Source organism: Orcinus orca, chromosome 1 (genome assembly GCF_937001465.1).
Source record: "Orcinus orca chromosome 1, mOrcOrc1.1, whole genome shotgun sequence".
Taxonomy (NCBI): domain Eukaryota; kingdom Metazoa; phylum Chordata; class Mammalia; order Artiodactyla; family Delphinidae; genus Orcinus; species Orcinus orca.
This window is the reverse complement of record NC_064559.1, coordinates 4,895,600-4,908,515: the sequence shown is the minus strand read 5'-3', so window position 1 is coordinate 4,908,515 and position 12,916 is coordinate 4,895,600. Positions and strand designations below refer to the sequence as shown.

At 33.6% G+C, this 12,916-nt stretch overlaps 1 protein-coding gene across 11 annotated transcripts in view; it reads left to right on the top strand.

Moving 5' to 3' along the window:
• Positions 1-12,691, top strand: part of CEP170 (centrosomal protein 170) — a 142,112-nt gene extending 129,421 nt beyond the window's left edge. For 10 of the 11 annotated variants that reach the window (XM_049713481.1, XM_049713506.1, XM_049713496.1 and 7 more), the window contains 5 exons: positions 464-634; positions 4,446-4,534; positions 8,005-8,098; positions 8,855-8,906; positions 10,371-12,691. In XM_049713481.1, coding sequence (XP_049569438.1) covers positions 464-634; positions 4,446-4,534; positions 8,005-8,098; positions 8,855-8,906; positions 10,371-10,660 — 696 coding nt within the window. In that variant the 3' untranslated portion in view covers positions 10,661-12,691. The remainder of the gene's footprint in view (positions 1-463; positions 635-4,445; positions 4,535-8,004; positions 8,099-8,854; positions 8,907-10,370) is intronic. The other variant, XM_049713495.1, reaches the window with a different exon arrangement.
• Positions 12,692-12,916: the final 225 nt, after the last annotated feature.

Genomic DNA, 12,916 nt, shown 5'->3' with positions numbered 1-12,916 from the left:
CTTAATTATAATTTGCAGTTTATTTATCTGTGAAGAAATTTGGCACCTGGATTTGGGGAGAAAAAAAGGAAAAAAGCAAGATAGGAAACTAAAAGAAAAAGATTATTTTACACGGGCAAGGCAATGTGAGTAAAATGAACTCCTTGTCCATCTACATGGCTCAGTTTTTTCTATTTACCATCTGTGTTTTCCATTTAGGGGAAACCTTATCCATGGAAGACTCAAATTTAACATAGTTACGTATTTTGGATTTTGAAAATCAATGTAGATGAACATTTATTTTGTAAAACAGACACCTTTGAAGTGCTTATAAAAAGAAAGTAATTGGTTTATTGAAGATTTCATGCTTCTATTACTACCTGAGAATGGAATGACTTCTGTCTAATTATAAAAACTATAATGCCAATATCTGTATTTTTCCAAATTACTCTGTGCTCATAAGGATTTGCTTTTGTCCTATTAGTTAGTTGATCGTGTTTTTGATGAAAGCCTCAACTTCCGGAAGATCCCTCCATTAGTTCATTCTAAAACACCAGAAGGAAACAACTGTCGGTCTAGTGATCCAAGACCTCAACCAACAGAGCCTCCTGATCACTTAACTATTACAAGGCGGAGAACCTGGAGCAGGGATGAAGTGAGTAAACCATAAACTTTAACAAATGGCAAAGGAGGCATGCCCCATTGGTGGGAAAAAGATGAGAACTATTCAATATATAGGGCTGGGAAAAAAAGTGCTTGTCCTTATGGGTAGAATGGAATTTCATCCTGACATCACATCAAATACAAATAATTAACTCCAAATGAATTTAGTTCCTAAAGGGCAAAAGCAGAACTTTAAAATTCTTTAGTAAAATATAGGTAAATATCTTTCAACATTGCAGTAGGGAATGATTTCTTAAAAGGCACAAAAAGTTTTGACTTTAATAAAAGATTGATAAATTTGAGTATGTTAAAGGACTATGTGAAACATATAGGCAACAAGGGATTAGTATACAGAATATATCAGAACTCCTACAATCAATTTAAAAAGGCAAAAACAGCCCAGTAGAAAAATCTGCAAATAACATGCACAGCATTTCACTGAAAATACCCAAGGCCTATGAAGAGATGTTCAACTTCATGAGTGTTCAGAGAAATACTTTTCAAGACTACAGTGAGATTATTTTATACTCATTCAATTGGCAACAAATAAAAAAGTCTTAAAATATTAAATGTTGGAGAAGATGCGGATACATAAGATTTCTTATTGTTGCTAGTGAGGTTAAATTGGTCCAGTCACTTTGGCAAACAGCTTGACATTATTTCCTAAAGTTGAGCATAAACATAGCCCATTGTCTAGTAGTTTTGCTGCTAGTGCATATCCTTTCCCATTGAGAGCAAAAGTCATGCAAAAGGATATTTATAATAGCGGTGTGGACAGTAACAAAACTTGGAAACAATCTAAGTGTTTATATCTGAAGAAAATTGAATGTATTAACTGGTATGTACACAAATTGAACAATTTATGGAGTAATCAAAACAAATGAACTACAGCAACATGTCACAATGTGGATGAATTTTAGCAATAGAACATTTAATGAAAAAAGTAGGGCTTCCCTGGTGGCGCAGTGGTTGGGAGTGCGCCTGCCCATGCGGGGGGCGCGGGTTCGTGCCCCGATCCGGGAGGGCCCCACGTGCCGCGGAGCGGCTGGGCCTGCGCGTCCGGGGCCTGTGCTCCGCGGTGAGAGGGGCCGCGGCAGTGAGAGGCCCACATACCATACACAAAATAAAAAAAGTAATTCTCAAAAGATTGTATATAATGTGTTCTGTCACAAATTAATAAAATAAAAATATATACTGAGGATAGAAATAAATCTAACAAATTATATAAAAAGGAAAGCAAGGGAATGATAAATGGGATTCAGGACATTGTTTACCTTGGGCGGAGGGAGACAGGGAGCTGCGATGGAAAAAACCTAGAGGTAGATTATAGCAGTTAGCTGTTTCTTTATAACAGACCACAAAAATCTCAGTGGCATAAAGCAATAGACATTTATTTATCACACACCTGTGAGTTAACTGGTGGTACTGCTCAGCTGGGCAATTAAAAGTTGTAGGTTGAGTTTAGGTTTGCTCCATGTGTCTCTCTTGTTGCTAGGACCACATCTGTGGATTACTGGATATACGGAACTGGAGGTAAAAGCATATAAGAGTATATATGTTTGCAGTAGTACAGAGTAGAAAAAAATCTACCTGATGGAGAAGCACTGTAGCTAGTTCCATAGCTGCAATTATAATATGCTCGATGGTTTTAGAACACACTTTCTTTGTCCTGATAGTTGATAAGTTGTTCTTGGTTTCAGAGAAAGGGCCCATTCTCTAATCTTATTCATACTTACTTGTCCTGAGGTCTAGGAAGATAAATTCCTCTAAATGTAATAAAACTATAGAAATTTATATTTTTAAAGAGAATGGAAACATTTAGATTGATAGTTATCTCATAGTTGATAATCAGAAAAAAATTTAATACATTGTGATACTGAACTCTGTGACGTAGAAAAGAGAGATATCCTTTCTATGTTATAATCTACTGTAGACTACCCTGCCCTTTCTCACTCCTTCCTAATTAATATATGTCTTCTACTCTTATTTGGCCTTTTTTCTCAAGGCTCACAAAATACCATTATGCTTATTTAGCCTTTCATTGTCTTTATGTTGCTTTTCACACCCTAAGTTACCTTTTATCCCTCACTAAATTCAAATACTTATCATACTCAAGTTCTGGTTTTCCATGATACTTTCCTTATTAATGCCACCGCTCACTGAACTCCCTTTCATTAGAATTCGTAAAGCAGTGAATCACAATTAGTACTTATTTACATTGTTTTTATAAAAATATTTAATAATATTTCCTGTATGTTGTTGTTATCTCCCCTACCAGTGTTTAAAGCACCTTAACATCCAAGGCCATATCTTATTTTCTGGTTTTTTTTTTACAGAGTCTAGATATAGTTCTGACAATGTAAGGAACTGATTTTAGAACCCATATCTAGTCCCAAGTTCAGTCCTTTTTCTAGCATTCCACACTAGCTGTGCCTTTCATGGTTTAGCTCTTGGCAAGCTACAGGATGCTGGCCAAATTCAGCCTACCACCTGGTTTTGTAAATAAAGTCTTATTATGACACAGCTGCTTTTGCTATAATGTAGCTGCTTTTGCTATAATGAGGTGCATAGTTGTGACAGAGACCATATGGCCCCAGTCTTCACTCTCTGGCCCTTTATAGAAGTTTGCTAACCCTTGGTTTTGCCCATAAAGTTCAACTGGGGTGGTAACAACCCCCATCATTAAAACTTATTATTTTAAGTAAATTTTTAAAAATTATCTTTCCCACTGTGGAGAACAAGGATTATAATCTTCTTGATCTCTGTGTGCATATTATTTGGTGAATATTTGCCTACTATTTAATACTAGGAGACATGCCTTGAGTTTGGCTCAAGTACTCAGTGTAGTTGAAAGTGATATATAACTGTTATCATTTTGAATTTAATTCCACCAAAGGGATATCCTAAAACTAGAGCATTATGGGAGGGTTATTAACCAAAGGACTAAATTAATGAAATAAACATCGATTAACAGAATCTTATATGGGAATAAAGTCTCCAAATTCAGTCACTGATTGAATGATTTTTTTGACTGCACATTATTTGTCCAGCACTATTTTGATGCCCTCACAGCTGAGTGCAGAAGGCAGCCAAGTAAGCAGGTAATTACAATTCACTGGGATAAGTGTAAGAAGGGAAATATAGGATGTGATACTGTGGGAACCCGTAGGAAAGGCACTTGAGAAAATTCAGAGAAGGGTTCTTAGAGATATTGCCATGCAATTTAAGTCCTTAAGGATGGGAGAGGTGTTGGACACTCGAAAACTGGGTCCAGTAGAGAGGGCTAGGGGATGATGAGAGATGACAATGGACATACTTCATGGAGGGAATTGAGGAATAGAAAATTCAATACAACACAGTCCCTATACAAAAGATTCTGGCTAGCAAAGGGGTCAGTCACTGAAAGATAATAAATCACTTATATTTTCCCATTTGTGATCATTTGAATTGGAAGCATGGGGGACAGGATCATGATAGTAATTGAAGATTAGATAATATGGATTGTTTTTTGAAAGTTATATGATGAAAATAATATGGAAACTTGACAAGTTATTTAACAAAAAAGAACTCCTTTGTTAATATTTACTTTTCTTTCTCAATTTAGTTACACATTGCTCTAATTAGATTCTTCATTGATCTTTATTAAAATTAGCATAAATATTAAATGCCCCTAAATTATCTTTATTAAAATTAGCATAAATATTAAATGCCCCTAAATGTAGTGAGTTGTGACTAGTATTCTTGGTGGTTATCCAATAGAGCAGTACTGTTTTAATGTCTGTTCTTTTCTTTTCATGTTTCAGGTCATGGGAGATAATCTGCTGCTGTCATCCGTCTTTCAGTTTTCTAGGAAGATAAGACAGTCCATAGACAAGACAGCTGGAAAGATCAGGTATTTTTGTATTACTCAAACATCCTTGCTTCTGTTACCATCTGTTCCACTTTCTGCAAGCCTGCTACCACAGCTTCTGGGAACTCGTGAAGTCAATGGTACTGAACCTTACTGCTGCCACTAGCATGTTCTTTCCTGTTTAGATATTATAGCTATATGCTAGACAGCACGAAGGGCACAAAAAGAGAATAGATGTCCCAAATAATCAGCCCCTTGGTAATTGAGAGCTAACAGCTGTAATCACTTAGATTAATTTTATTAATAATCAGAAAAATTTACTCTTCCACAAAATAATAGTAAGTATTTGAAATTAACAGAATTTTAGGGCATCTTTTATGAGACCTCAAACTTTAGTCTAGTTACAGCTTCATCATCAGTAAAGAGAACAAAATGAGTACTCGTGTAAGACTCAGAAAATTTATGTAAAAAGGCCGTAGATAGTCAAAAACTAGATTTTCTAATGCCTTTGCTATTTATTTATGTTGAATCACAATAATTTTTTCAGTGTCTGACCCCTTCGCTAGCCAGAATCTTGTGTACAGGGACTGTGTTGTATTGAATTTTCTATTCTTCAATTCCCTCCATGAAGTATGTCCATTGTCATCTCTCATCATCCCCTAGCCCTCTCAACTGGACCCAGTTTTCGAGTGTCCAACACCTCTCCCATCCTTAAGGACTTAAATTGCATGGCAATATCTCTAAGAACCTTCTCTGAATTTTCTCAAGTGCCTTTCCTACGGGTTCCCACAGTATCACATCCTATATTTCCCTTCTTACACTTATCCCAGTGAATTGTAATTACCTGCTTACTTGGCTGCCTTCTGCACTCAGCTGTGAGGGCATCAAAACAGTGCTGGACAAATAATGTGCAGTCAAAAAATCATTCAATCAGTGATTGAATTTGGAGACTTTATTCCCATATAAGATTCTGTTAATCGATGTTTATTTCATTAATTTAGTCCTTTGGTTAATAACCCTCCCATAATGCTCTAGTTTTAGGATATCCCTTTGGTGGAATTAAATTCAAAATGATAACAGTTATACATCACCTTCAACTACACTGAGTACTTGAGCCAAACTCAAGGCATGTCTCCTAGCATTAAATAGTAGGCATATGATTGGGCCCTAAAGGTTTGTTAATTCATGTGTAATAACTAATTGATTAAGCTGACCTTTTTTTTTTCCTACAAATTTCAGTTGGGCTTTATGCCAGGGAAGGGAGAGCTTCATTTGTCTCTGGGCACGTGCCTGATTAGGAAATCATAGGAGGATGGTTTGTCATGTGAAGGAGAGCTCTCTTACTTGTGACAGAAGATGGGATCAGCAAACTTGGGAGTGATGTAGTCATTAAAGGAACACATACACAATATTCCACCTAAGATGATGTTAGAGCACTAATGACTTAATCACTGAGTATGATTAAAATGAAAATAATGCACTCATTTATAAGCCCAATCAGAAATTAGAAAATGGTGTTATTTATGAAGAGCCTGCAACTGATGTAATTTCTCTAAATCAGTTATAAACCTGAAAATGTGCACAGTTTTAATTTAGAAAGATCCAGTGAAAATATATTGTTATTATACCTTTTACTTCTTTGTAACATGATTTTAATAATAAAAATATTTTTAAAATAATAAAATAAATTTTAGTAATAAAAAGGGGTGATTGGACTTAGATGGATTAGAAGTTGTGAATAGTAAAATACAGATGGTAAAGCAAAATAATCAAATTAAGACAAATCACATGTAGGTAGCAAAGACAGCTGCCTGCTCAAATAAATGAGCTAGAATGTAAGTTCCGTGAGAGTAGGGGTCTTTGTCTAAACATACAGCGACTAGAATGTACAGTATTTGTTACTATTTGTTGATGAATGATTATTAAATTATGACTGTCTAGGAAATTAAGCTTCTTTAAAACTCATAGCTATATGTGAAAATTGATAAGGGTAAACTTATCAATAAAGACATATTGTCTTTAAGTTTTTTATCCCTTCAGTGGCTTAGAACTCTGGGGACATTTGTGTGAGTGTGTGAGTTAGGAACCTCAGGTGACAATTCTAAGACATTTTCAGCAAAGGTGAAATATGTATGGTTTAACAATTTGAAAAAGCACAAGCATTATACTCAGTAACCACCTTCTGGCAAAATTCACTGAATTTTCAGTGTGGCTAAGCACAGACTTTTTGTATTGTATGAGTCCATTGTAATTCTAAGTTGGTCCATGAAATAGTCATTGTTTTCTTACTTTCACCAATCCTAATGCTGTAAGCTATAAGGACTCTTTTATAGAGCACATAATAATTTCTTATGCCTTAATATCATAGTCATTAGGATAACAGCTCTTAGATAGTTGGCAAGGATGTTTAGTCTTTTGGGTATAGAAATTTTAACAGTAGATCAGAAGAATATTCTTATATAGGATTCTGGAACCACTGTTGCCTTTTTAAGTATGGTTATTTGTAATTGTTGATGTTCCAGACTTGATTAGATGTTTATGAATTTCATGTTTTTAAATAAGTTGAACCTAGCACATTGAACTTTGAAGAAATACAAATAAAAATGTAATTTAGTTTACTACTTAAATACTGATCAGCTTCTAATAGTAATACTTTACTTTCCGGTACAGTGTTGGTTTTTATATAAGGCAGTTAAACTAGATTTCCAAGCCCAATGACGAAATTCAAATAGAAACTAAAAAGGTACCTAGTATTTACAGCTCTCTACAGCTGCCGAATCGTGTCTTCTAGATTGAAGAGAGAAGCATACCACATTTGAAAGACAAGTCAAAATTTTGTGGTCCTTTATTTTATAAGTTAAGATACTTGAAATTAATTTTGAACATAAGGATCTTTATTAGCAATTGTTTTTGTCAAAAGGATAGTGTCTTAACTCTTAATAGGTTATTATGTACAAATATACTAACATGAATTAGGATTTTTAAAGAAAAGCAGCATAAGTACTCTAGTTTTCAACCTTTGAAATAATGTACACGCTTTGCTCAATCAATATGAAGCCTTTTCCTATTTAAAGAGGTCTTGACAGACAGTTGTTTATACCTAATTCAACCTATTTTCATCTTATATTTATACTGCGTATGTTCTATATGAATGAAGTTGTGTTTTTGTTATAAAAGGTGGTTATATGGTTAATTACAAGTATTAGATAAAGTTTTGGGGTTATTCATCTACATTTGTTTTATATTTGGTTTTCAGTAAAGAATGAGATAAGTACTAAAGGGTTTATGTGTGTATTCATAACCAGTCAGTTACTTTATTAGTACAAATCTCTCACATAAATGAGTTTATTGGTAATGTTGGCTCAGTATTTAATTCACAGTTCGTATTAACACTTAGTGTTTTTTTTAATTCTTGTGTAGCTTTGAAAAGATACATTGCTTTTGTATTATCATGAAAAATGTGATAAGTTTTTAAAATATGAAAAGTAAAATGCTTATTTTTTTATTTATAGAATATTATTTAAAGACAAAGATCGGAATTGGGATGAAATAGAAAGCAAGTTAAGAGCTGAAAGTGAAGTCCCTATTGTGAAAACCTCAAGCATGGTATGATCATTTTTCTTGAATATTAAAACATTTTTTTAAAGTAAGGTTTTGTTTTCAGGGAATGATATGCTTATTTTTAAACTGTTGATTTACATTTATAAAAGAAGATATAAGTGCACAAATTTGGGGAATTTTATGCCTTCAATTTTCTCTCACAGGGATTTAAAATGTTGACTGCTTCAAAGTTGCAGAGGGTATGGAGGAACCTTTTATGTTTCTCACTGTTATACACTCTTGTTCTTGTAATAATTATGTGTTATAAATAAGCAATTTTGAAATAGGAGCCAAACTCAAATATAAGTTGACATCAGTCATTTCTATTTACTTAATAGATTGCTTGTCTCCTCCTCAAGAATTTGTACAGATTTTTATTGTTCAGGAAGTCATCCTAAAACCGAGGTTGCAGTTTATACATTTTCCAAAGAAAATCCTTAAGCACTTTTACAAAATCGTTGCAAGAGTGATCAATACAAGTTTTTCAGAATCTTTGCTTATTGTTATTATTATTATCTTGAACTTTTCATCTTCTGTCATCTCATTGAAAAGAAAATCTGTTTCAACATTAAAGATTTTAAAATTTGAATCTTGTTTACTGGATATCATGAATTATTTCATATCCTGTTGCTACAGATGTGGTGCCATGTCAATAATAATTAAGGATTCCAAATAAGATTAGTGTGAGGTTCATTGCTTATCCAATCAAATAAAAATGTTTTAATTAAAGTAAGCTAATTTTTGTCATTGCTTTCCCTACAGGAGATTTCTTCTATCTTACAAGAGCTAAAAAGAGTTGAAAAGCAGCTACAAGGTAAATTTACTACTGATTAAGTGTAAAGAGCTAACAATTTGGGACAAGTACATTCTAAGTGGTATTTCTAAAATATTATTAAATATTAGAACACTGTTTGATTAAGTGTAATGATGTATGGAGAAAGATATAACATTCTACATATTCAAATTACTCATAAAAGGAAAGTATTAAAACCAGTATAAATAATTAAAAATATAATAAAGTTAAATTCTAGGCACATAGGCTAGAAGTTATAATTCGTAGTATTATATATAGTATATGAAAAATATATAAAATATTAAAATATGTATATGCAGCTGAAAATGCTTATTGACAGTTAGCATTGTTTACTTGATTTGATAATTCTTAAATTGTATATATGGTATAACCCAAATGAACTTATGTTATAATATAAATAATAATAATTTGGATAAACCACAAGAAATGAGTGCATATTGGACACAGGGACCAGAAGGAGGAGGTAGAGAAGAAAAAGAAAGAGACTTTTGGCCTCCTAAACTTCAACAGGGACATTGTTTTTGGTGTATGTCAGATCTTTAATTATGCATTTATGCCTATGTGTGTCTTGACCTAGAAGTCCCCAGTGGTACAACAAGCAGATTCCAGAGTCAGTTTCTAATTCTACTGTCTTTGTCGATTGAATTATCAGAGGCATGATATGTTGGTCCAACTAAGTGATTCTTAACCGTTTTTCAGCCTTAGCACACCTAAGGGTTATAGTATAACCCCCATGAGGCAAAGTGGCTTGTTTACGTGATTATTAGCTGGTAGGAGGGAGTATGCTTTTAAAAGGACCTCTTAAATAATTCTTGTATCTATGGTGCTTCTCCCCACTCTACCCAATGCCAAGTTGAAAATCACTGTCCAAGATTTTCCCTTGTCCACGCAAGGATCTTTTGGATTGAAAGCTGGTTTTTATCTGGCCCTTCCCATGAGGTAGCAAGGTCTGTTTGGCCTGCTGGGGCTGCCACGGGATATTAGTATCTGGACTATGAGGGGAACTTTATGGCCCAGTGGTACATATATACTTGTACATGGCTAATACCCTAGCACTCTCACCAGGATGAAGGACAACATGCTGTGGTAGGATTCAGAGTGTTTCTTTAAATCATAACCAATATTTTCATCATCCTCTTATAATGATTAAAGCATATTTCAAAAAGATCTTTCCTGAATTCCATATCTCCAAATCCTAGTCTTCCAGCAGGCTCAGATGCCCATAAGTAGCCTACTCAAGGGACCATAGAAAGCTTTTAGGTTTTTATAATCCACAATATAGATCAGCCCCAGAATTCCTGAAAGTGGGGTTTAAAATATAGAATTGAAAGGATTAGCCAAATTTAAGCTCATATAAGCATCAGTAATTGAAATATTATCCAAGTCACAAGCAATATTCATATCCAGATTTAACTGTATCTAGAATTATATCTTTTTCCCTCTATTTCTTTTTTTTTCTTTCAGCAATCAATGCTATGATTGACCCAGATGGAACTCTGGAAGCTCTGAACAACATGGGATTTCCCAGTGCTATCTTGCCATCTCCATCAAAACAGAAGTCCAGTCCTGTGAATAACCACAGCAGCCCGGGTCAGACACCGACACTTTGCCAACCAGAAGCTAGGGTTCTTCATCCTGCTGCTGTTTCAGTCTCAGCTGAATTTGAGAATGCCGAATCTGAGGCTGATTTCAGTATACATTTCAATAGGTTCAACCCTGATGGGGAAGAGGAAGATGTTATAGTACATGAATGACTTTCTCTTGCTTGTTAGAAATAATTACCTGTGGAATGACTAGGAATATTGGAAGCAACACAGTGTTGACTTATACAAAATAAGAAAGCTTGGTCAACTACAATCTTGTTATCTCTGTCTTCTTAATTTTATTTATTTTTTATCTATAATGTGGAGTCATAGTAATCCTTTCAAACCATTTAGATAACCATTTGATGCACATAGAGGAAAAATCAGATTGTGACAGTTTCACATTTTGTGGTTTTATGATTTTCAAATTGAATTCGATAATTGCATCCTTTCCCTTCATAGATCTTTGTTTTTTTTCTTTAAGCCATGCTGTGACCTACAAGCAAACTAAATACCCAACATTTCTGACCCCCATGTATCCTGTGCCAAGCTGCTCCCTGAAATGGACTTCCTCTTCATCTGTACAGATTTGTTAAACACTTATATTTGCTTCTTAAATAATAGGATTTATATTAGTATTCATTACCATTGGATACAATGACATATTACTCTCCACAGTCAAACTGACCTTTCAAAACAGTCCTTCTTGTGTTCTAAAATTTTCCAACATATATGTGATTTATATAACTTTGTTGCTGCGTAAATTTTCTTGGGGTTTATGGAGATGAACTGTTACGTTTGCACTAAGATTTGCTGGGAGTGGTAGGTGGACATATCTATATGTCAGTAAGGACTAACCATCTTTTTTTTTTTTTTTTGTATATAGGATATTGATAACTGTATTTGTTTTAACCCCACGGTGTTTTACTCCACTTTAAAAAAGATGAATTTGGCACTTTTTACCATTTTTTTTTAATGAAAGTAAGATTTTGTCTCATTTTAGGGCAAATAACTAGAAGAATTAAACTAGACAGTTTAGGTGGAGTATATTTTTAAAACTAAGAACATGTATATTGGTCCTGTGTTACCAAGTTTATATGTGACGGTTGAAAAAATTTTTCCCTTGAAATGATCATGAAGTTAAAATTTTTGGCATTAGGAAACTTGGAGAACCAGTAGTCATAAGATTAGTGGATAGTTTCATTCCCAAGCGATAAGTTGCTTCTGTGTGTTTCCGTGTAGGACCCAGTAGTAAATCCTGTCTCAGTCGTGTACATTTATAAGGACCCTGCAAGGCGACAACGACCAAGGCTTTGGGCCTGTGCTAAACAGGAAGCTTATGAAAAGTATCTTCTATAAACTTGTTTTTTCTCCTTCCAGTAAGTTCACATTTGGATAAGTTTAAAAAGAAAGTAATTATCTTTATGTTGCCAGAACACTATAATTTGGGTGTATCTTATTAATTCAGTTAAATATTATTAGTAAACCTTGACCCCATCAGTCTATAAAGGTTAAAACTGCAACTTTTGCAACTTTTATGAAATACTCTTTAATATTTCAGCAATAATCCTGTGCTACATTTGTTTTAGGAAAGTAGCTCTGTTCACTTCAAAACTTTACAGGATTTTTAAAAATCCTGTACTGTTGGGCCAGTTAAAGATGCAAAAAAACTGTTTTGTAGAGTTGTAAAAACAAAAGTCTGTTGTAAGATGGATCTCATATTTTTCTTTAAATTAAAAAAAAAAAGGGTAAGTGGACTGTTGTCCTTGTAAACCTAAATTCCCAATTCTGTCTAATAAAGGAAAACTGAAAAAATGATTTTAAAGAGCATGAATGGAAAGATACAATTGCTTTGAAGAAATAAGTGAAACATTAAAACAGGGTCAATCCATTTGAAGAAAAAGTACGACAAAGTAATCACCATTGTTTCCTCTTTGTTTAATGTTTGAGTACTGATTATATCAACATGGAAGTAGAAGGTAAGGAGTTGTTTAGGAAAATATTAGCATCTATTCTACTTACATTATCATTTAAGTGTTTACACAGTTTTGTTCAATTACAAACATTTGGCCTTTTACTATGTTATTTTTATTTTGTATGAATACATTATTCTCCTTATTTATTTTTGTTACCTTTATTACTTATGTTATTTTGTTATGCATTTACAACTCCATTTTTAAATAAAGTGTTTCTGGAACTTTATGCAGTTGATTGTACATTTTATTTCTTCTACCATCTGGATTGCTAATACTTCATCAATTTATATAATAATTGTATATCATTTTCCAACGTTTAGCAAAAGAAGAAATTCTTCAGTTTTAATTAATATGTGGTAACTGTAAAACTTCATACTATTTTGGGCTAAAGAAGAAAATATTTTCTTAGCAAATTATAGCAAATTTAATTCTCTTAGCTTAATACGCTAAT